We start from the raw sequence: 23,740 nt of genomic DNA, 5'->3' as shown, positions 1-23,740 counted from the left end.
CACGACTTACACGACCACCACTTGCGGTTGCCACACAGCCATTAACGGCAGCCATAAAATAATTGCGCTTTTGTATGCACTCGACTTTATGTTTTCCATGATCCACGTATGTGTGTTTGTAATACGTATATGTTTGCGCGTAGTCTTTACTCTCCGAATCTTCGTGCAACTTCTTGTTGCATTGAAATGACTGCGTGCACTTACACTGTGTTAGGTCATTTGAAATACATATATAAATTTACATTGTAAAAATTGTAGTTTTATTGCTTTTACAAACTTCCTCACATTAACTTATGTAATTTATTACAGGTGGAGACTGTTGGCGACAAGTATATGGCTGTGTCGGGCTTACCCGATCACTGTGAGGACCATGCCAAATGCATCGCCCGATTGGCCCTGGACATGATGGATATGGCAAAGAATGTGAAAATGGGCTCCAGTCCTGTTGTAAGTAAAATTTTGAGGCGAAAATTATAACATATACAGGGTGCGTCAGTTGTTGCTGTTGTCGCCGTTAGAATGGTAAGGAATAGATAAGCTGTCATCGAGGTCATCCAACGGTAGGCCCAGGCAACATGCTGTTTCGACGTGGCCGGATTGTAGGGATTCTCGGGGCAACTCGAGGTCTTTGTTTGCAACGGGTGGTGGTTTGACTCCAAGTACGCCATTCACTGAGAGGTGTCGGTGAAGGTGTTAATGGCTCTACTGTGAATGGCGATCAGTGGATGTTTGCCGCTCCATACTTTGGCAATAACAGCGGTCATGTGAGGAATGAAAGAGCACTGGCTGTCGAATGTTACACCTAAAATCTTAGGGTTATTGGCAGTCGAAAATTGACGGCATCGTCTGCAATATTAAGGTCATGCCTGTACTCATTCGTCCAGGTAGTGAATATGGTCGATGTGAATTTAGTTGGAAGGAGTCTTGATTCCGTGCAGCGAGAAAGTGAGAAAGGTCGGAGACCATCGCCAGCGATTCCATTGCCCAACGTTATTATCGTGCAATATTAATAAAAATTCCCTCTGGTGGTTGAGGGTGTTTCGAGATGTAGAAATTAAATAGCAACGGGGAGAGGACAGTTCTTGAGGGATATGCTTTTGGCAAGATCAACGCCAATTTTCCGATGCCATGGTGGATTGCTAGACTCAGGTGGTGTGTGAAGGTCGGGAGTAGCAAGGTCTCAAGTGTCTTCACTAGTGGGAGGAGGAGAGATACCGGACAATAAGAATCCGCTTTGTTGGCGGGTTACCAAGGTTTCAATATTGGGATCACTCTTTCGATTTTCCACACATCAAGTATTTGAAGAGTGGTGAGCGACATGTCGGGGATCTCGATGATAAAGCTTACTCCCGAGCCCAGGAGTTTTAGCATCAGCATGTTAATTCCATCAGGGTCAGTTTGGACAGGGTGCGCCATTTGACGATACTATTAACCGAAATTCTATTTTTACTACCAAGAACTTCCCACAAAACATTTTATTTTTTTTAAGACAAATAAAACTGTCGATTGACATATGCTCCAAACATTAATTACTCCAACAAAAATTCTTCAAATCAGCACGAAGCATCATTTAACCATTTGAACCACTTGGACATGTTTGATAAGAGCTCCCCGAAAATGGTTTTGTAAACTTTTTGAATAACTTGCAAAAACACGGTTGTGAAAGTGCACTGCAGTATGGCGAAAACTTTCTCTTGAGCAAAGCAAATTAATGCGAGAGCATGTGTTTAGTGTTAGCGGACATGTTTGCGTGTGCGAACCAGTGTTGCAATGCGCTTTTGTGCAAGTTCTGTGCTAAAATTGCACGAATTAATTTCCATTGAATGCAGTGATTTAACTGGCGCTAAAATTGTAGCAGAGCGATTGTGACCTTCTCTCCCCGTGCTCTCTTGCGCTAACCATTCGAATGGACGTCACTTTCACCCAGTTTACGACTTCGAAAGACAAATGGCGGCATCAATGCCACAAATACCGACTGAGTCTAAAGTGCAATTACCGGCGCTGGCGAAAATTTTCGCTTCACCTTCTTCTTCCCCTTAGCATCTCTTAGCTCACTCGCATTTAAACAACGCAGCATAAGTGAATTGCTTTTGAAAGCAATGAGTCAAAGTAGAATAATGCTTAAAAAAGCTTCACCAATTCGGTTTCAGAGGCGGCAGAGGCAATTGAAGCCCTATTCACTTATAGTTTCGGATATGCCACTTGATTAACAAAAATTTTATCAGTTATTTCGAACATGGATACTTATATGTCTTTAAATGAGGTTGAAATATAGAATAGCAAAGCTCCAAAATGTATGCTTAGCATGAAGGTATAAATTTTGATTCAGATTAAATGGAATCTTATTGGAAATACAGTGGAAACCCTTGAGCGACTTCTGCTGTCAATAAAATGAAAGGAAACTAGCATGGACAAAAACCTACAAATTGTAAGTCTTGGTTCGAGCCGCTTATAAGTTTTAAGACTGCCTTTCTCCTGCTAGATATACGCTTGGATGTCTGCCGAAGCTTTTCAAACATAATAGCTGCGTATTTGCAGTATCCTTCTTTAAAAATTGCATCACGGATTTTCCTACAGGGCTGGACTGGCTAATGATATTCAATATTTTTTGTGACATTTAAATGAACAGCAAACTGTTAGGCGTCTGGAATAGCCAATTAGAAAGCTGGAACCACCCGCAATTACTTGCAGATGTTGAACACAAACAAAAGAAACAACTTTTTACTTGAATACCCTCTTTTCCATCTTACACTCCATTGCATCCACTGAAAGTTTTTGTTGCCATTGTCAAGCGTTTCTGTCTAAGAAACTTTCCCAAGTTGGCTACATTCTCTACTTCTTGACGTTACTTTTCGTTTCGCTTTTATTTGAGTAACTACTGAAGACTACTTATATTTAGGGCAATATTTCAACGGCATTTTATTTTGTACAAAATAACTGCACGATACTGGAATTTTTACTAAGCGCTTTTTGCGGACTAACATTTGTAAATGAAAAAAATCTTTGTAGCATATAAGAATTCATAGCACATATTTAATATATAAATACCTTTACAAGAGAAATAAATTATTTTAACTTCTCCAAATGAGTATATGTACCTTTGAAGTGCGTCAAAACTTAAATAGTTTTAAGTAAATTAAGTCCACTCGGGCGATGCTTGAATCCCGATTCGCACATCCGTGCTCAAAATTTCTTCACGTCCTTATCAATTTGGAGCAATTTAACGTTTACCATCAAAGTAATTTAACACGTCCGTGACACGTATCCACTTGCTTACGCCAGGAACGGCACACACAAGGATCACTAACGCCATTTGCCATTCACGGCAACGTCCTACGGCCGCAGAGCGTGTCTATGTGCGGGGTGGTGTTGCAACAACCAACTCAACTTGCTCACACATCCTTCCCCAGCACACCGGATAACCGCTTGTCAAGCCCACATTTAACTTGATTCAACTAAATGCTAAGTATGCACTACAGCTAAGTTGATTTTGACGGATTGCTTGTGCATCGCTACCATCACGACGGGAATGCTCGATCAACTTGCGGTGGGGTTTGCGCTTCCATTTCGACTTATTCACAGTCGTTATCGCCTGGAAAGCCAACTCGTGCGAGAAATTTAGCAATTTATGATGATTTGGGAACTTCTGATATTTTCTGGCAACCCTCCGCTAGGGGGTGCGAAGAATATGGGTTGTATTAGTATCTTTACATTACAATTTGTAGAATTTATAGTATGCATTCGATTAAATCAGGAAGGTGAAGTTGCATTCAGATGTTTGCCTTTGGCATGGAGGGCTTTCGAAAACCATATGTTGCATCTTATGGAATTTACTTACTTTGCAATCTGAATGATACCGAGAGAGGAGCAATTTGGACAAGATGATGCTACATTCGTAATGTTATATCTCATAAACTACTCGACTCATTAGAATAATTTTTTTTGTATAGACTTCTCTTAATGCCCACTTATCACTGTTCCGAAATGACTCACATAATGAGACCTAACTAGTTACTTCATACAGAGCCACAGCAAATATAAAACATTCATTAACCTCTCTTTAAGCTCAAGGGTCGTTATGTCAGAGGCATATGTACTATATATTGTCGTTATATAGTATTCTCAAATTTGCAACATGGCTTGAAATTAATTTCAACAAGTAAGGAAGAGCTAAATTCGGGTGTCGGATGTTCGTCCTGAAATTAGTCATTCGAAAGAATATTTTTTGTCATTTTTGTTTTGAAGATTATCAATTTTCGATGACTCGTTCGAGCATTTTGACTGGTAACTGGCTCCAAGATCTGAATCGAAGCGGGATTGTTAACAATTCTCCACAGTAAAAATTCTAACGGTGTTATATTACACAATCGTGGAGGCCAATCGACCGACCCAAAACGTGAAATTATCTGCTTACCGAAGTGTTCTCTCAATAAATCCATTGATTGATGCGATGTGTGGGAAGCAGCGCCGTCTTGTTGAAACCAAATGTCAGCGAGATCACGAGCTTCAATTTCAAGCATCAAATAGTCGGTTATCATGCCGCGATAACGGTCACCATTGACGGTTACGTTCTCATTTTCAAAGAAATATGGACCGATGGACCACACCAAACCGTTGTCTGGATAAAATGGCAGTTATTGAGCCTGAGGAATCTGTCAAACAAGTCAAACAAAGGCTATTGGAAAAAAGTACATCACCCGTTATTAATAACTGTTACAATAAAGTATTCGAGACATTGATAGGATTGTACTTGAGGTGTAATTTTGAAAATAATTGTTGATCCAAATGTCGGTAAATGAAAAAATTAGGCATTTTCCATGTAAATTTTACTAAAAAGGGTTGTAGCTTATGAGTTTATTCCCGACATGATACGTAATTTGTACATACCCATAAAGATGTTTATTTCTATTGTAATAGACTACACCCTTAGGCCAAATTTAATATTTGCTCCGTTTTGGTTCACAGGTAGGATATGCTTAAAGAAAACACTTACCGCGACTTCTTAAATAAAAGCACATATTCCTCAGTAAAGAATTAATTTATCAATTTTCAATATACATAAATTATTTTTATGTTATTTCGTTATTTATGTGTTTAAAGATTAATTAATTTCTCTACAAAATTGGGTGATTTTGTACTAATAAACTATATACAATTATCTTATAACCTAAGTAAGTTTCATTTCATACCAACACATACATATGTATACCCTACGTATATATACAAGTACAAACGTTTTTCATTCGTCAGCAGCGCGATAAGCAGCAAGATTACAAAAGTACAGTATGAAATTATTTCCTACATCGAAACGAGAACGCATTTAACTCAAATTTAATTAAATCCAGGCTGTGACATTTTTAATCTGCTTCATTTGACAATTTTCTCTTTCCCATTTCCGCAGCAAGTGACAATTGGCATTCATTCGGGCGAGGTGGTGACCGGCGTTATCGGCAATCGTGTGCCACGCTACTGTCTCTTCGGCAACACGGTGAACCTGACCAGCCGCACAGAGACCACGGGTGTGCCGGGACGTATCAACGTCAGCGAGGAAACTTATCGGTGAGTGAAAGACACGGATTTTTTGTTGTATATTTTACAAAAATGCGATTGTTTGGCGAACACACTCACCCAACTGCATTCGAAAAAGTAATAGTAATGTAATAACAGTTTGAAGCGTGTCGCAGCAAAATGAAAATGTATAGTATATCCGGCAATTCACTCACGAATCACTTGTTGGCAAAGTAAGTTAAGCCAACTTGCCACTGAAAAAACGTGAATTCTGCGAAAAAATAAAGTTTTTGCATTAAAAAATATTTGTCCACGATTTCGCCAACTACACGCTCTCCACATAAATGCAACTCTGCTGCTGTGCCAGTAAAGTCAAAAGGCAGCCAAAAATGCGACAACGTAATTCCAAAAAGTTGAGTTAGTAAAAAGCGACAGTTTCGTCTTCAAATGTTGTTGTTTGTATGCCAACAGCGTTACTCTTGATGTCCGCACAACTCGGGCAGTTCATATAACTCACTTAAACTCGTAACACGTACTTACTTACTCGTATATTTAATATTGTTATGTCAGGGTTGGCTAGCTCAATTGGCGCTCGATGCATTCTCTGACCTTGCCGAGAGTGTTGCTTTCGTTGTTCTTGTTACTACCAATGCAACTGTCTTGCTCTGCCTTTTCGTTGTTGCTTATGTCGCTGTCGCTGCTACTGCTGTTCCCGCTGCTATTTTCGGCAGTCAACAGCATCTGCATGGGGCTGATAATTTCGACCGCTAACGGTTTCTCCACCACAACAGCGAAATCATTCTGGCATTCCATCTCTAATTGCTCCTCTGCCAGCTCTGCCGTGTCTTCCTCCACTACCGTCGGTAATTCGCCCGTCATGGTGGCCTGCTGTTCCATCGGCAGCCTTTCCTCCAGCAATAGACTCTCCACGACCTCCACAGCCACTTCCACATCCACCGAGGACTGCTCCTCCTCCTTGGACTCGGCAAAATGCACCCGTTTCTTCGCACCACTAACGGCACCGCCGGTGGCTTGTAATTTCTCCAGCGCCGCATTGTTTTCGTCATCGTCCTCTTTTTGTGGCCCCTCGAGCTCCTCCATCAAGTCGATGTAGCGATGCAAGCGTCGGGGCAGCCGCAGCGTATCTATGCCGTCGGGCAGTTGGCAGTTGCGGCGCAGCAAGTCACGTATGCGGCATCTGCAACATGTTGAAAATAGAGACATTTAGCACTTTAGAGAAAGCTTACGGGCCAGTGGTGTGTGTGTTGAAACGAAATATTTGTAGGCCTTTCTCGAAATACATAGAGAATCAACGAATTGAGATTTCAAAAGAAACAAGTGAAAAAGTATGTCCGGCAAAAAGGGGGGGGGTCTCCAGCAAACAAAGTAAGCCCACAATATGGGCGAAAAATAACGTATTTAACAATTTCAGTTTGAAACTTGAAAGTAGTCCCTTTTATCGGTTGTGCTTGTCGATATACACACCTACATATGTATATGTATATTTGTATTCAAACGCCTCAGCTTAGATGCGCGTGCTTCTTTCAAAAGTTTGGAGACTTTGAAGTGATAAGTTTCACATTTGAAAATGAAAAAGAAACAAAGAAATTTTTAAATCTGGTCACATGGGTAGCGTTGCTTCGCAATATGTGGAAGGAAGAAAAGATAAAAAGTATAACGATTGGTTCAATACATTTTTTGGAATCGACTCTGTCCTTTTACTTTTCGGACAAACCCTATACTAACGGAAAGCGTACATAGTATCTTTAAATCGAATAGCACTATTGCGACGAATGTTAAACAGCTTAGGATCCGTTCCATTAGAATTGCATATGTTATCTGATGAATATAATCATCATATCTAAAAGAGAAATCATAAAACAGACTTTTTTAAATTTCACACCTTACAAAATAAGCCAATAATACTTGTGGTCCCCCAAAATTGTCCGCAAATAAGAAATTGCAAACAGCTCTTTGGGCAATTTCACACTTGCGGTTTAAATTAAATTTTTGCCCCGGGCCATCTCAGTTCAGAGCAGAGTGAGCATCTACAATGCTTTGTTTGTAGTTATATAAAACAGAAACAGAGCAAATTTAATTCCGGTGAGCATTTAGTGGCTCTTTTACATTTTACTATTTTCTACCTATTTGTACCTACTTATAACGAATGCTTCACCAAAGTTGCCGTAACCACATTTCTCTGAAATATGATATTTGTCATCTGAAGATGGTTTTCAATAAGAATGTCCTGACACCAGCAATTTAACATGGCCTTTTTAAATTTTCTTTTCATTGCACAACCAATTTTACAGTTATACATAACCTTTCTCTAAGGCAATTTGTCATTTTATGCGATCCAATTGGCACAGAATTACCATTCGAATTGCTAGTCAAATTGCTTTCATTTCGTGCGAGCTCATTCACTCGCTTCACCTACTCGCCCTTTTCACACTCTTATTTCCTTTTCATATTTTTATTTTTTGCCTTGAACACTTTCGTATTCTAACCTGAATGTGTCACACGAAATTTATGATCGGACCCACTGACATAGTGCGGAGTGGAAATTATTTATTTTATAGGGCAATCATAACTGTTTGGCAGCAGAAAAATTAAAAATGTATTATGGCTTATGAAGGATGTCCAAATCGCTTCATGCAATTTTCATTGCATTTTAGAAAATGTGTCCTCAATTTTATTGACCCGTGGTCATATAAAAAGATGTTAAGGGTAAACACTTTATAAGGTTCCGACTTTTGTAAGCTCAGAAACAGCTACAATATGTGAATTGTTGGTAAAAGTGAAACCCCGTAATATGTATGTGTAGAACCTTTTCGTTTCAAAATATTTAAAAATCTTACAAGTCAGAGAGCAAATTTTCAGCTAAACTCAAAGTGATTTTATGAAAGAAACAACTAAACATTTATGGGAGTTTTCAGAAGCAGTGAGAAAATATGAGAAGTCATTCCTTCGAAATGCAAAGTCATCATTTGAACGAAGGTTGCATTACAAAGACACATGCACACTCACTGAGGTGTTGCCAAGTAAAGACAAATCTTGAGTGAAAATGCGTGCAATGCAGTCCAGCCCCCTTGCGAGCCATTACATCTATGAACATATGGATCTGTGTATGAGTTCTTAGCATCTTCCGGTAGTTACGGCAGAAAGCTTCGATGCGCACAATGTTCTTCTACCCATTTTAGCACATTTTACAGTTCTTTGTACTTATAGACACGCAGTTATATAATGATATCCATTATCGTGATGACGAAGCAACTTCTTGCGATTTTCACCACCATTTACCAACAATTTGACTTAATTGCTTTACTCTCATCTCACTCCTTTCTCGTTCAAGTTGCTTTGGCGCTTTCATGTCAACTAAATTTCCACTACGCCCGAAAAACCGGGGCGCTGTGGGCGAGTCGCTTGTGTATTTGCTTTACAAAGCCGTCTGAAGCCGATTGATAATCAACAATTTTCGAGTTAGTTAATTAATAGCGACAAAGGAAATTATTCGCCTTTATGATTAGATGGCTTCAGTGCTCTTCTGCGCGCAATTTAGTATTCTCTTATTTATTTTGTTGACTCGTGCTGAAGAAATTTGATTAGCGGTATTTCGCTAAATGTTTGACAAATTACATTATCCATTTGTTTATGCCTTAATTAGGATTAAAGGGCGCATAAAAGCAAATTTGTTAAAGAGTATCGCTTAGAAATGGTTTACATAAAGTCATATTACAACAATTTCCAATAAGAGTGTTCTAATTAGAGTTCTATTGTCTACATAAATCGTGTTCGGAAGTACCAAATACTTTCTAGTAATGACTTATTTGGTATTAATACTTGCGTACTTATAATATATGTTGCCATTATTTCAATATTTCCTGTGCTGTGGGAACTGTGATCTCTTTAAAAAGCGCGCTCTCTAACATTGTGTCCAAGCAAATTAAAATTCGGCCATCGTAAAAATAATAGATTATCGTGTAAAAGCCATATACGATTCGGTTTCGATATCTGCTTAAAAAAATATTTGTTTAATAATCGAGCGCAGACCATTTGTCATACTGTTAACCAGGTACTCTGTTTTTTTTTTTCAAGAAAATATCAAAAGTAATTAAGAATTACCCTAATATTGATGCTGAATAACTTCCATTGATGTTAACTCGTTTAATACCTTCAAGTGTCTTACAGTACTGGAAACTTGAAAGCACTAATTATCTTGTAATATCTTATCTTTTGTAATTCACCATTTGAAAATTATTATTAAATACATTACAAACTCTATGATGTCAAATAAACTCGAACATCGAAGGTGAGTGAAAGGCAACCAAAAAAGCATTCAAGAATAGGGGCTCTTTGCCGAAAGGTTATTTGTTTACATTGTATGGGAGAACCCTGTAAGGTTTAAAGATATGATTAACTTTCTCCGAGACAAACTCCGCCTCCTTGTCGCGCTCTGTACTGGACACTACAGGCTCAAGAAACACCTGCTCAACATGTGCATAGTCTCTTGGTCTTGCGATATGAACTAGGAAATTCCAGAACACCTGATTCTGGACTGCCCAGCAATTTGTAGAAGCAGGTTCAAGGCCCTTGGTGCCATCTACGTGGACAGGGATCACGTAATCTCAGTCGCGCCCAGCAAGCTCCTGGAATTGTTCAGAGTGCTGGGCCTTTGTGACCATATGTGATATAGAAGAGGGCACAATAGACCATAGGTCGTAGTGTAAAACCTCAATTATTTTCTATCTATCTATCTATCTAACTTAACAATCATCTTGTTTTTCATTCTCTTTTCAACATCACTTTTATAAAAAATTCTAAATTTTCAAAAACAATTCTAAACCATTTATGCAGAACTCAGAAAGCGATAATGAGTTTAACTTTCGTTTCTACTCGAAACCAAATTTAATTTGCCTAATAAGAGCACAAGAAGTTCGGCCATAACTGGCGAGGCGCAGCGAGCTACAAATCATATTGAAAATTTAATGAAGCAAACCAAATTGATTAAATTTCAAAACCACAAATTTATCAATGCCCAAGCAAATTAACCGTCCCAGCAGTAAAATAACGGCGAAGGAAGTGGCATACAAATGTAAATACAACTACAATACTCACCGACATAAATGCCGCAGGGAGACGACGCCGTACACCTGCTCCTTGGTGATGATGCGATCAATTAGAAGGCGGCCGTATTTTTCGAAAAACAGTTCGCGGCGAGCGCTGTAGATAATTGGCTACATAGGGTGACGAGATGAAGAAGTACAAAAAGAAAGAAAACAACAAATTTAAATGAAAGTTGATGTGAAAAGTTTGTAGTTTTCTAATAAAGCACAGAGTACACGAAATGTGGCAGTGGAAGGGGGTAAAATGAAAGATATGTCAGTAAATTTGGGAGTGAAACAGAGCAAGCGAAGTGCAATTTAATTACAAAGGTCCTTCCGCGTGTAAATAATACATCATTCTTTGGTGGTCTCTCAAAAAGAGCCAAAGGAGTGTTTATGCAGACTGAAAACTGTGTCACTCTGGTGTTCTGAGAGAATATCTGAAAAAAGGAAATCCACAGAATCTCATTCGCAGCAGCACCAATTGCGCCCAGCCTAAAATAGTTTCCCACGCTAACAATGCTGCTTCCATGAGAATTTCTCGGAAGTGCCCAACAGTGGCGCCAGCAACCACAACTCGCAATTTAGCCATGGCCATCAATAGGAATCGGCCGCAGCCACGACGGCTGCGGCAGTGGCATATTTCAACTTTCTAACAACCATTGGAAAGCACTAACGCATTACGCGCGTGCCTCCAGCCACTGCTTGCCAGCACACCATACTTCTGGGCATAGCGCGAGTAAATGGCAGCCGCAGCTTAATCGCTCAGGCAGTGTGGAATTTACAACATTGGTTAATGTTGGTCTCGTGTCGCAAGTGCAGTGTCTGTGTTGGTGTAATTTAACGCGCCTTCTATGCTTATGGCTTGGTGAGTCTGTACGTATGTATGTCGTACTTACATGTGCACATTTAGGGTGGTGGCTAAGCCTGCCGTGTACTCACCTTATATGGCATCTCGATCATTGGTATAGTGCGGAGCAGAATTTGCAAACACGACACATTTTGTAGAACGTAATTGCGCCCGTTCTCAGTGAGTTTCTCCAGTAGAGCGTGCACAACTGAGGCACCGCCATCTGGAGGGGTCGGATGGGCGCCATATCTGAAAATAAAGAAATAATCATTGCAGAAGTTGCAGAAATAAACATATTTAAGAAAATAGGAATAGTAAAAATTTGATAATTCTTCACCAATAAACACATTCATGCATCAGTCATGGTTCTAAAACAAAGTAGAAGACATTACACTATTGGGTAGTCGAAAAAGTCTTTTCGTATTTATAATCAAACTTCAACTTATTTTTTTTATATTTATGTATAATAATAAATATTAAAATGATAGACCACTTTTTTCCATTTTTTCCGCTAAAGACATTATTCCATCAGTGTAAAACTTTTCTGGTTTCTCGGCGAAAAACTGCGACAAGTAATTTTCACAGGTTTCTCTTGAAGCCAACTTTACTCCATTAAGGATGTTCTGCATTGACCGAAACAAATGGTAGACTGATGGTGCAAGGTCAGCGCCATATGGTGAATGTATCAAAAATTCCCAGCCAAGCTCTCCAAATTTTTGCCGAGCCATCAAAGATGTGTGTGGTCTAGCGTTGTCCTGATGGAAGACGAAACCCTTTCTGCTGATCAGTTCTGGCCGATTTTTTCGATTGCTTGCTGCAATCTCATCAGTTGTTGACAGTAGAATGTAGAACAATCGTTCGACCAGGCTGGAGCAGCTCATAGTGAATGATCCCTTTCCAATCAATCCTGTCTTTGCGACCATTTGTTGAGCTTCACCACGCTTGGACCATGATCTTGTTCACACATTATTGTCGTATTTGATCCACTTTTCATCTCCTGTTGCCATTCGCTTCAAAAATGTCGATTTCATTTAAATTTTTCACAGACAATTCATGTGGTACCCAAACATCGAGTTTATTTTTGTAGCCAGCCTTTTTTAAAGGTTAAAAATCGTTTGAGGTTAAGCTCCTTAGCGATGTCATGGCTGCTTATGTGACGGTCCTGGCAATCTTTTCCATAAATTCATCGACTTTTTCGACGATAGATCGACCATGTCCTCCTTACCGCAATATATCGGGCTTGAAAAAGATATCGAAGCTAAGCCAACAAAAATCTTGGATTTATCAACAAATAAGATATGTATGTTTAACACTAATTTAAATTTACTTTCAATAAATGAAATCAATACAGATCCCCTGAGGAACCCAACTCTTCAAGAAACCGGAATTGAATTAAAATCCCCCAAATGCTTGATAAAAAACCAAATCAATTCGGTAACACTGAACCTGCGATCACGATATCGCGAAATTCAAAGCTATAGTAGCTCGATCCACTGTATTTCGACCGCAGAATTTTTTTCGAACCAAAACAGATTAAAACAATTTAGATATCATTATTGCTTTTTAAGTGGCATCTACATCAGTAATGTAAAAATGGGCGTATATGTAAGGTCTGGCAGATTTTCCCTCCTTGGCATGCAAAACCGAAAACGCGAGCTCCTTTGCGAACCAAGTTTACAATAATGGTAAATAGACACAACGCACACATGATTACAATAACAATGTGTACATCCTTCCGTGTACGCCACATATGTATATTATGGTTGTATGTGTATATGTTTGGCAAAAAGGTGACTGTGGCTAACGGAAGGAATTTGTCGCAGCGTATTTGCAGTTCAGGACTAAAGTCGAATGTTTTGTCGCAGCAAACGAGTTACAAATCAAGCAGTGTGTTCAGGCACCCGGACATGCAAATACAGATACATTTGCTAGTAATGACGGATATGTAAGCCGTGGGATAGACAAGCTGGCACAACGAAGAGCTGAACAAGGTAGAATACAGGTAAAACTCGGCAGTCGGCTGTCCCGCTATGCGAACAGCCAGGAATCTCCGCAGCTATTTCTCGATACTCATATCCTCTTTTATGTTCTGCAACATAAGCGACGTACGCACACACACACGCAAATGATTGCAAATTTGCTTCAGTTCAAGGTGTTGTCTTCCTAATGCCACAATCTAAGGTGTAAATAAGCGCAAAATATCATTGAGAGCATTTGCCGTCGGGTATTTGCCATTACAACCACTCACGGCTTATAACGGTGCAACTCGTAGCAGCACTAACGGTTGTATGTAATTTCTTCATAGGCAGAGAAAGAAATGGTAGCCATAAAAATGCGAAAAACCGAATGCAAATAAGTTTGGACTTGCAAGTGACACTTGTGAATATTTATAGACGGATTCATTGAATAATTTTATTATAACAGAGGCTATTTTCCTTTTTCAACCCCTTTGAAGATGAGTTTACTACACAAGCAGATAAACCGTTCTCTTTATTTTTCGAAATGGAATCTCCGTATTTCTTTTAAGCTGAGAAGAAACAATTATTCAGCAGTTTTATCATTTGGCACCTTTCCATCACTTTGAAATAAAACAAGAATCAATTTAACCTAACTCTGCAAAGACAGATAAGCAAGTGTATATTTTTTAACTCTTCCGAATGACAAATTCGAAATATTCGCTCGTAACGGTGATCCACGTTTTTGCTGACGCATGGAAAGCACCGTTCGAAAATGGAAAATTTTAATATTACAATGAATGCGAGATTTTATTGCTCCAGCCAATGTGTGACAATTTTTATTCCTCCTCGCATTTGATTTCAATAAAATTCTGCGCACTCTGCAGTCTCCTTGCGCCACAAGCAATCAAAATGCCGCCGAGCCATTAATGTGCACAATTATGTGAGTGCTTTGTGGTGCATGACAGTGTTACCAGTGTTACGTAATGCACCTACATGTGGTTGTATGTGTGAGTCGGACTGCCAGCCATAAGCCATGGTTACTCAATGCAATTCGCCTTTATGGATGCTTCTTCTCGTGTCCTCTTTGCATGCCGTTTCACTATCCGCCTCTGAAATTAACTTGTGGCACTTATCAGTTGTGTGCCAATAAAATTCTCTGCTCAAAGAAAATGCCAAAGCTAACTGCTTTCGGCCCCCACTCATTCTATCTGCTGCATCTGTGTGCCAATAAAAAGCTGGCACACTTAAAATTTGCCTTGGCACCCACACTTTTGGCAAGTATGCATGAATTCGACAAGCGTTGCATACATTTTGGCGCGCTCGCGCAATGTTCGTCAAATCGTGCACATAACCAGCCAGACAGCTAGACATCTTGGCTAGGCTGCTGGACAAGTAGACAATATGCGGAGTCAGTGTGAGCGCCCTTTCCTAGCTCTAGCACATGAAAATCAATGGGGCGTGGCAGCGCTTGGTTACTCAGCAAATTTATGGCATATGCCTCTGTGTATCTGCGTGAATATATTCCACATTTCTGTTCGTAAATAACGGAAAACGACGCTTTGAAATCAATACTACAAATTGTTTTAATTTGCATGCTGCCAATAAATATTTCATAGAACGAAATTTTGCCGGAATGAAAGAATGAACTATGAGAATGAAGAAATGTGGAAATATTTTGGCCAAAGAAGTGTTTTCCTTTCGTTTCACGGCTTCTCCACAACTGGTTTCTTATGACCTCTCATAGAAATTACATTTTGCTGTTTTCTTGTGCTTTCGTCCTTTTCAATTGCTGCTGACTTATTCTTTCACAGGTCACGTTGTTATTAATTTCACAGTTTTTTTGTAAGGAAAGCGGTTTGCGGAATGATTTCGATGGCATGACTTGCTTTCATTTGAATTCCTAAGGCGGAAATTCAGTAAGAATTAAAATACAGTTGTTTATGGCATTTGAGCCTTGCTGATTATTGTTCTAATTAGTAAAATATTCCATTAAAATTTAATTCGTATAGCAGAACACTGGTTATTTACCGATTTAATTAAAATTTAATCAAATTATTTAGAAGTAGAATATTTTTAAGAACACCGGTTACTACTGCACGACTTTCATACATGTAGTATAAGGGTATTCAGAATAATTATTAGCGAAGCAAATATTAAAGTTGTTTGGAAACCACATTTTTGGTCTAAAATTAAGCGATGTGTTCAGAATAATATCAATACTACAATAACTTCATAGAAAAGAGTTTGGGTCTACCAGTTGTTCGGAACCTGAGTGTCTGATCTTTGCAAAGTCACAAAATTTGTATTCACAAACATATTCACATACAAATTTTCACACGTTAACAGCTTTGATATTGATGGTAACAGAGGACTTTAATATTTTTTGCCTCTTATAACAACAATTAACTGGCAATAACTGCAATGCATAATACACAAAATATACACAATATGTATGTATGTATGTTTGTATATGCGTTCAAGCAATAATTGAAATTTTATCAGTCTTTCAACGTTCACTGGTTGGAATGCACTTCAGCGCCGAATTTGACCGAAATGCTGTTTGGAATGTCGCCACTAGTGCAACACTAGAAACTGGCGCTTTCGCTTGAATGCTTTCGCTTAACTTTTCTTTTCGTTCCTTTTTTGCCAAATCAGATTGTTTTCGCTTTGCCATGTTCCCTTTGCTGCAACATGTTGTGCAACACTGGAAATGCGCAGTGAAGTGAATTATTTTGATAACGAGCCACACACATACACACCATTTAGGTACTGTTATTTAGTAGGAATGGAGTCGTTGGCATTCCGTAGTAAAGTTGGCAAAGAGGAATGCGCGGGAGCTTCACAGAAAGGGATGCATTTATCAGTTTGCCTTAAAGCGCACTAAAAAGTCTACTTCCTCGCAATATAGAAGCAAGTAAAACAAAGTAAAGAATAATAATAAAAATAAAGAATAATAAGAATAAGAATAAGTAGACAATCGTTAAATAAGTATAGTTGTCAAGCGAATTTGCCATGAGGCTTTCGTGCGCAGCGCGCGGTACTTCAAATTATTACCAATAATTCCAATAAACATGAATATTTTATCGTACAAATTTGCTGGCCGTCACTTAGAACAGTTATTCAACCCGAGGCATTTCGTACACTTGCTTACTTACCTTAATAATATCAGCAGCAGGTCAGGCGCACTCGCCTGTAAGGCAACACGAAGCGGTGATGAACGGCCGCACGACTCGATCGGAATATCAATGAATCTGAAAAATTGTCAAAATACACAGATTAGAAGATACTGTTAGGAAGGTGAGCAAATTAAATTTCAATTTGGAAAATCATCCAAAGAGGGAAATATATGCACGCAAATTAGTGTGAAAAGTGCTCTGAGACGCGTACAAAGCTGAGGATGAGATAAACGGTGCGAAATGGTTAATTGGGAATAGCGTAGAAATGTATGAATAAACAAAACATGAAAAGTAAGATGATAAACCATACATTGAATAGATATTATATAATACCAATATTAGGTATATATCGTGGCATTGAAAAAATTTTCATTCAGAAATCTTCGGATAGCAATATCATTAACTTCGACTTAAGGTTCGATGTCTGAACAGTTTTCTTGCGCAAATTAAAATTTAATCTGACCTTTGAGATTTTAAGGAAAATTATAAGAAAATATTCAAAAAACAAATTTTTGCATTCATAACATATGTGAGTTCATGTTGGTAAAAATTATTACCCACAAATAAAGGGTTATTTTGGAGTAATACTACCTTTTCCATTACTTTCATATAACTCTTGTATATTGACACATTTTTATTTGGAATCATGAAACAACACACTCCATGCAATTACATATAATCATACCTAGTATGTAGGTAGTAAGCAAAGCATAAAATAGCAACCCTCGTTTGGGCACAGTACGGATTTTAGAGAAATTTTCGCACAGGTACAAAGCGAAGCCAAGCGACTGGCTCTAGTTCTGTTCCGGGTTGACAATAAAAATGGCTTAAGTTCATTTTGCAGAGACGAGTTTTGAAATTCGATAATATGTGAGACATTTTCAAACTTTTACTAAACTAAAATGATTGAAATTTTTTAGTGAAGACCACTCACTTAGCATGAAAAAAATCTACGCGCAAGCAGGAAAGGTAATATGTGGCAAACATACAAACACTTTGCGTCAACACAAAAGGCGTTGAAAGCGAATGGAAATTGTGTAGACGTGTGTGCGCCCGGGCAATTCCCGCCCGCGCAAATGCTTTTCGTTGCCATTGTTATAAAAAACGTTGGAACCTAGACCGGCCATCCCTTTGTGTTTAACAGACAATAAAATGTTTGTAGCAATAATTGAGGAAACCTTTTTAGTATCTGACATTTTTTGCATACAGAAACTTCTCGCAAATGCATATTTTGAATAACTAATGCAGAGTAACAGTGAATATTGAAAGTTAAACACAGCTAAAGAATTGTAAATACCTACATATCGTCACACAAAATGCAAATTAACGTCACACTTTTTTTCATAAGTTTTCATGAGAAGAAAATGACGGTTTAAAACAAAAAGTCTTCTTATTGAAAAAAATGATATGTATATAAAGGCAGAAACGAAAATTTTGTAGATTGAATATATAGTGTAGTGCATCATAATCAATAACAAACTCAATTTCAATTATTTGATGTTGTTTTGCGTTTTAGCTGGCGATATGCACCTTCATTTCTATTATTCTAAGGCTTTGATTTACTCTCCTTTAACGGCACATATACTTTTTTTAATGTCACTGGCAATAAATCGCCGCTGAAGTAATCATCGTTAGTCTAGCAGATGATTAATTAATGCTGTTAAATTTAAAAATTAAGATTTTCAAAATAATGAAACTTTTTTTTCATTTCAAAAAGCGCACTCTGTGAGACGCTTACAGCGAACGTAATTAAATTAATACCTTTGAATTAAACAAATCCGCTTAAAGCATAAAAGCCTTATGACATTTAAAACTAAATGCAGACGACGAAAGGCCTCCAGCTGCAAATTTCGTCAATTTTTGCAACCTCAAACGATAAGGACAAAGAAAATTCCGACAGGTTTGGCTATATAAACGTATGAATGTATACACAGGCGATCCATAAAGCCACACCATTTATTTGGCTCAAAAAGAGAGCAGGCCCCCTAACGCTGAGGCTAAGGTGGTAACGCTTACGCCCGACTTATCTCTTAATTTGGCCTTACGGGTATGTGTGTGTGAATAAACTGCAACTCGAGTGCACTCACTTACCTCACCATACGTTCCTGCTCGAAGCGCGCAATCCAAACTGGCAGTTGCATGCTAAGTGATGTGGCATGATGAAGAAAGTAGACCATGGCTCGCGTGTTCTCATCCTGATTAGCCGAAAGGAGCATGCAAGTATAGCAAAACAAAAAATAGTATTATTCCCAAAATGGTGGAAATTACTCGCAACGGAAAGTTTTTACATAATCATACGAACGAAATTGAAATGAACCAAATACTAATAGGGAAGTTGAAAATTAAAAGTTTTAGGTTAAAGCAAAATTTGAAAGAAAACTGCCAGCGAAAGCAAACGAAAAAACAAACGTAAAAGGATTAAAAGCAGGCAAGGTTTGTGTGTCTTGCAAAAGAGTGCAACTAATCCGCTTAACCTGGTCGCGAAAGTCGCTGCGCCAACCGGCTATGAAGTGCGGCGCATGGGGCCCGAATAAGGCGCCCAAAAATATCCGTTCAAATGTTTTCTCGCATGAATAGATCTCCTCTGAAAAGAAGAATTAGAGATTAGAAATTAGGAAAAAATAATGCAGTATGGCTTGTATGAAATGATTATTGAATTATGAGGAAAGGTAACATCAAAGGAGGTCATGTATGTCAATAAATAAAACAAATCCTGGTTTTTACTTTCAATTTAGTTACCTTAGTTTTACTGTCATCCAAAATGCTTGCCAGGTGTTGCATCAACACCACTTTAGTAAAATCACTTAATGCCTTAAAACGCAAAACTCTTAAATGCTAAGCACATTTGCACTACACATCCAGCCAGCCATGGCCATATGGCTCGTTTTAATATGCTTGCTTCCCATACGCCTAGTCAGCATAAATTAAATTGTTGCCGAGCGAAGTTTGCTGGCACTCGCCTAGTGCCGGCTGCGTTATGCAAACGTGTGCCAGTTTGGCAATTTAATTTGCACAATTGGCAATGCAATAACCGTAAACAACGCACACGCTACCACAGCAACCTGCCACCCCCCTCACCCAGGTATGAGTCCTGCACCGTTTCATGCCAAATGGCTGAAATACCAATGCATTCGCATAGAAAGCCTGTAAAATTTTAACACTCTTCGCTCGCACACACACACACTTACCTCTGCATAAGCCAACTGCCATGAGGACCTCGCAAATATGCATTTCGGTGTAAAAGTACACACTTTGGTGCCTATTTTGGCGAGCGGACGTACTGTGCATGTCTCTGAAAGCACGCGCATGGCTCCATACCGTTAGCAATGGCGCATGCAGGGCAAGCAAAGCAAGCAAACTTCCTGGCTGGTGCAGTGGGGCACTAAAGCGCTGAAACATCGCGCTGTCGGAAATGATTGCATTAAATAAGCCAATATTGCAGAACGCACTTGTTGCACGCACACACCCAACTGGGCATTGTGGCACCTATACATGCATACTGGTGCACACATTGCGACGGCAAGTCAGCATTCGCTTTATTGTCACACCGTAATGGCTCAATGTGTGTTGCTCTTTTGTATGCAGCAGCTGCCTTATGCCACATCCATCCCTCCAATACTCTCTGCCCATTAACCAAATATGCTCTAACCTAGATTATGGCAATTAGAATTTGCTCCTCGTCCTTGCTCTTTGCTCTCTTGTCCACTTTGGCATCTAACGAATTTTACACGCGAAAAATCGCATTGATGAAACCACCGGGGGTTTTTCCCTTTCATATCGGTCGTTAAATATTACAACATTTTCGAACACGCAAGTTCGAGCAACCTCAAAATGTTGAAGCGTTAATTTTTTAAAGAGCTAGGAAATTAGTTTAATTCAAGCATAAATGGATAAGAGGACTATTTTTTGTACCATGGAAGTACTACAAGTAATAAAATTAAATGAACGTGGGAAACCCCATAAATGAATTACCTTAGATACCAAGAACTGTTTCAAAATCATTTGCATAGTTGGCAGAACTAATCAGATTCGAGATAAGAATTATGCATGGAGTTCAGTTTCCACAAATATTCAATTCGCAGAACATGAAAGTTTGGCTGATATATTCTGAGTCTAAGCAACGGCATAGAACCTTAAAAATCTTATTCCTTCACTTATCACTCTTTGAGCGTTCGCTTGTACTTATGCCAAGATTTCTCAGTCAGTAACTCTACCAACTTCTCCGTTTTTCGACAGGCGAACAAAGAGACGGACATTTCTAAGTAATGATACATATGAAACCCCATATATGTATAATTCGATTGCTTATTACTATGGTTATTAAGAATTATGGAACATGATCCGTAAATTTACTTTAAAGAATACAAGCTTTAAGCTCTGTGACGACACTTTGAAAAGTAGGCAAGCTTGAGTAATTAAAGCGCTTAATTCTTAAAAGAAGAAGTACAGCAAAACCCAGAGCTCAAGCCATTCGTGCGTTTGTTTCATTATTAACTTTAATTAATCCGGTTGTCACCTGCAAAGCTAAAACAGGAATGCTTGTCGACCCGAAAGTCATTAAATATTAGCACGCGACTCAGAAGAGTGAAAGCCGGCCGGGAACGCAGCTCATCTGAAAGTGACTTCTGTTGCACACACTGGTCGGACGTGTGGCAAATGTGCCTCTTCCCGCTCAGCACGAGCATTTGTCTTTTTAATTTTGCTAAAAGCACTTCCAACACAGATTTTGTAATTTCTGCGCAAACATAAACATTAATCCACCCAATGCCTTTAAACAAGCTCGTTTTCCGCTTTCCGCTAAATGAATGTTGTTGCTTGTTCATTTAGGGAGGCTGGTTACCGCAAAAGCTGTGTCACTGACAATCTTCTACAATATTTATTTTCGTGTTTCTTTTTCTATGTTTGTGTTCAATGTTGACACTGAAAAACATTCCATGTAAGCATAAACTCACACATGTACATTGGAGCTTGCGTGGATTTGACATGCGATTTTAATTAGATCCAACATGCAAAGGCGACAGACAAAACGGCAAAATAATTTCAAAAGCGTTTGAGACACTTCTGCCTCGACGAACAATTTCTTGGAGCGCTGGTGTTCGAGGCAGCAATGGAGTAGGCATATATTTGGTTATAAATTGTGTCGAGGCGTATTTCTTACACTGCTGTAAAGCGTTCACTTACCCAACAACAGGACCACAACAGTGGAATCACGTACGCCCCAATCCCAGCAAGTCCGCAGCGCAATGTACAGAATATTGTGGAATTTGCCCATGAGACAGACCTGTAAAAGAATGCAAATCTAAAGGTAAATCTTTATCCTATCAAACCTATATCCTATCCTATCCAAACACTTTCAAGAACATTTCCCTCACGCTGCCTCTACTTACATCTCCATTTCCGCTCTTCTTCTCGCGATGATAACGCACTGCAGCCAACACAGCGAATCGCGCCACCTCCTCCGTGTGCATATTTTGCCCTATGAGTGTGACAAATTAACTTTATTGACTATTCACAGGCATTGCGGTATGCTAGGCTCACCATCACTGCAACCGCCGATCACAGCGTTCAAGTGGTCCAGTACATCACGACGCGAGGAGCGATCCTGCAGCCCATTACGTGTGATTTTATCGAATGTATTCTCGAAAAAGCACTCGAATATGTATTCCATTTTGTTTCCCAGCCAACTACAAACTAATGTTCTCTACTTTTATAAAACGCAATAAGTGTTCACAGCAACCTATCTTGCGGACCCTCGCGGACGATGTGAGCAAGTCTTCACCGTTTTATCGCTAGCCTCTACGGCTTAAGTCGGCAAATTATCTACCACACACACGCCCATCCAAGTGCCAATGAAGCCATAGAAGCAGACGCTAGTACATATTCTCTTTGGTGGTCAAAACGCTAGGCGTAATTCAATTAGCGGCAATTGAACCCGGCAATAACTTCCTAAGAAAAGCGCCGAATGCCTTTAAAATTTCAACAAAAGTAGAGGTGAACACTCTTTTCGATTTGCAATTCAAGCAGCGACTTCACGTTACTAAATCATTAAATTTTATATCAAACGCTTTCCTCTAAATACCCGTAGTTGTTGTTGTTGCCTTTCATCCGCCTGTGATTGACGACCCAACCATCTAATGGCAAGTGCGTGCCCATTCAACAAAGGAGAATATGCACCCAAAGCTTAGATGTGGGAATGATTACTCCGTAGTATGTGCAAATTGCGCTCCTTTTCAACGTTCAACTTTGCGCCTTTGCGACTTTCGTATGTTCTGCTTTTACTTTCTTCCCGAAGTACCACATACAATCGTCACGTTCGCTTTCCGCCTTATGACACAGTTGCGCGCACCTGACCCTCCACAATGCACGAATAGTCAAGTTCAACTGACCGACTGCCGGAAAGTATAAGCATGCTTCCAGGCGGAGCGCCGAAAGCTGCCGTCTATAAAAGCTCAAGCGAAAGAGCGCGACAGCGCCAATGCAAGTGTGGAAAAAGTCTCTAAGTTTTTAATGTGTTCTCGTGGTGTTGAGATATTACTTTTGAGTATGTATGTATATATAAAAATGGAGTAATAAAGAGTTTTTAATGGTCGAGTGGAGTTCCTGAAGGACCTCTTGGAAACCACAACATAGTGAGGAGTATCAAAAACGGAAAAATATTTATGTAATAAAAAGTGCCAAACTGATAATGTCCGCTGGTTTGATTTCATTTATAATCATGCTGTTGTGGCCGTTCCAGCAAGATCCTTAATTTAGTAAATTAGCAAATCGGCTATTGCTATTGGACTCAATTACAGACCTCAAGATAGTAATCATAAAAGTAGATAAGGATTTGAAAACATGATTTAACATTTCATAAATTGTGTTTCCGAACACAATCGCTCCACTCCGCTCACAATTTTCACTTTTTAATCAAACAATACTCTAACTTAACAATTAAAGTCTTTATCCTTTTATCTTTCTTTAAAATATTTACAATTATCTTTTAAAGTTATCGTTGGCTCTCATAACACACAATCAACAAGTTTCTTCAGCTTTCTCATAAGCATCGCAATCTCTTTTGTTTAGGTTCTTGCTAAAGCTCTTATGGATCCGCTCTTTCACTGTCTTCACACATGTTTGACTTTCTCAGCTGGCAATGCTGGCAAT

At 39.1% G+C, this 23,740-nt stretch overlaps 2 protein-coding genes across 5 annotated transcripts in view; one reads left to right on the top strand and one right to left on the bottom strand.

Moving 5' to 3' along the window:
* Window positions 1-23,740, top strand: part of LOC120767072 (guanylate cyclase soluble subunit beta-1) — a 106,191-nt gene that overhangs the window by 60,593 nt on the left and 21,858 nt on the right. For all 4 annotated transcript variants that reach the window (XM_040092933.1, XM_040092931.1, XM_040092930.1 and 1 more), the window contains exons 15-16: window positions 310-447; window positions 5,402-5,559. In XM_040092933.1, the coding sequence (XP_039948867.1) occupies window positions 310-447; window positions 5,402-5,559 (296 nt within the window). The remainder of the gene's footprint in view (window positions 1-309; window positions 448-5,401; window positions 5,560-23,740) is intronic.
* Window positions 5,482-23,735, bottom strand: LOC120767073. The gene is made up of 9 exons (XM_040092935.1): window positions 22,133-23,735; window positions 21,982-22,070; window positions 21,776-21,875; window positions 19,069-19,178; window positions 18,686-18,789; window positions 16,574-16,669; window positions 11,553-11,709; window positions 10,624-10,742; window positions 5,482-6,706 (listed from the first exon to the last, which is right to left on the bottom strand). Exons 1-9 carry the CDS (start codon window positions 22,260-22,262, stop codon window positions 6,085-6,087), a joined length of 1,527 nt encoding a protein of 508 aa, XP_039948869.1. The 5' UTR covers window positions 22,263-23,735; the 3' UTR covers window positions 5,482-6,084.

This window comes from Bactrocera tryoni, chromosome 1 (genome assembly GCF_016617805.1).
Source record: "Bactrocera tryoni isolate S06 chromosome 1, CSIRO_BtryS06_freeze2, whole genome shotgun sequence".
In the NCBI taxonomy this organism is placed as follows: domain Eukaryota; kingdom Metazoa; phylum Arthropoda; class Insecta; order Diptera; family Tephritidae; genus Bactrocera; species Bactrocera tryoni.
This window is presented reverse-complemented; position numbering and strand designations above follow the sequence as displayed.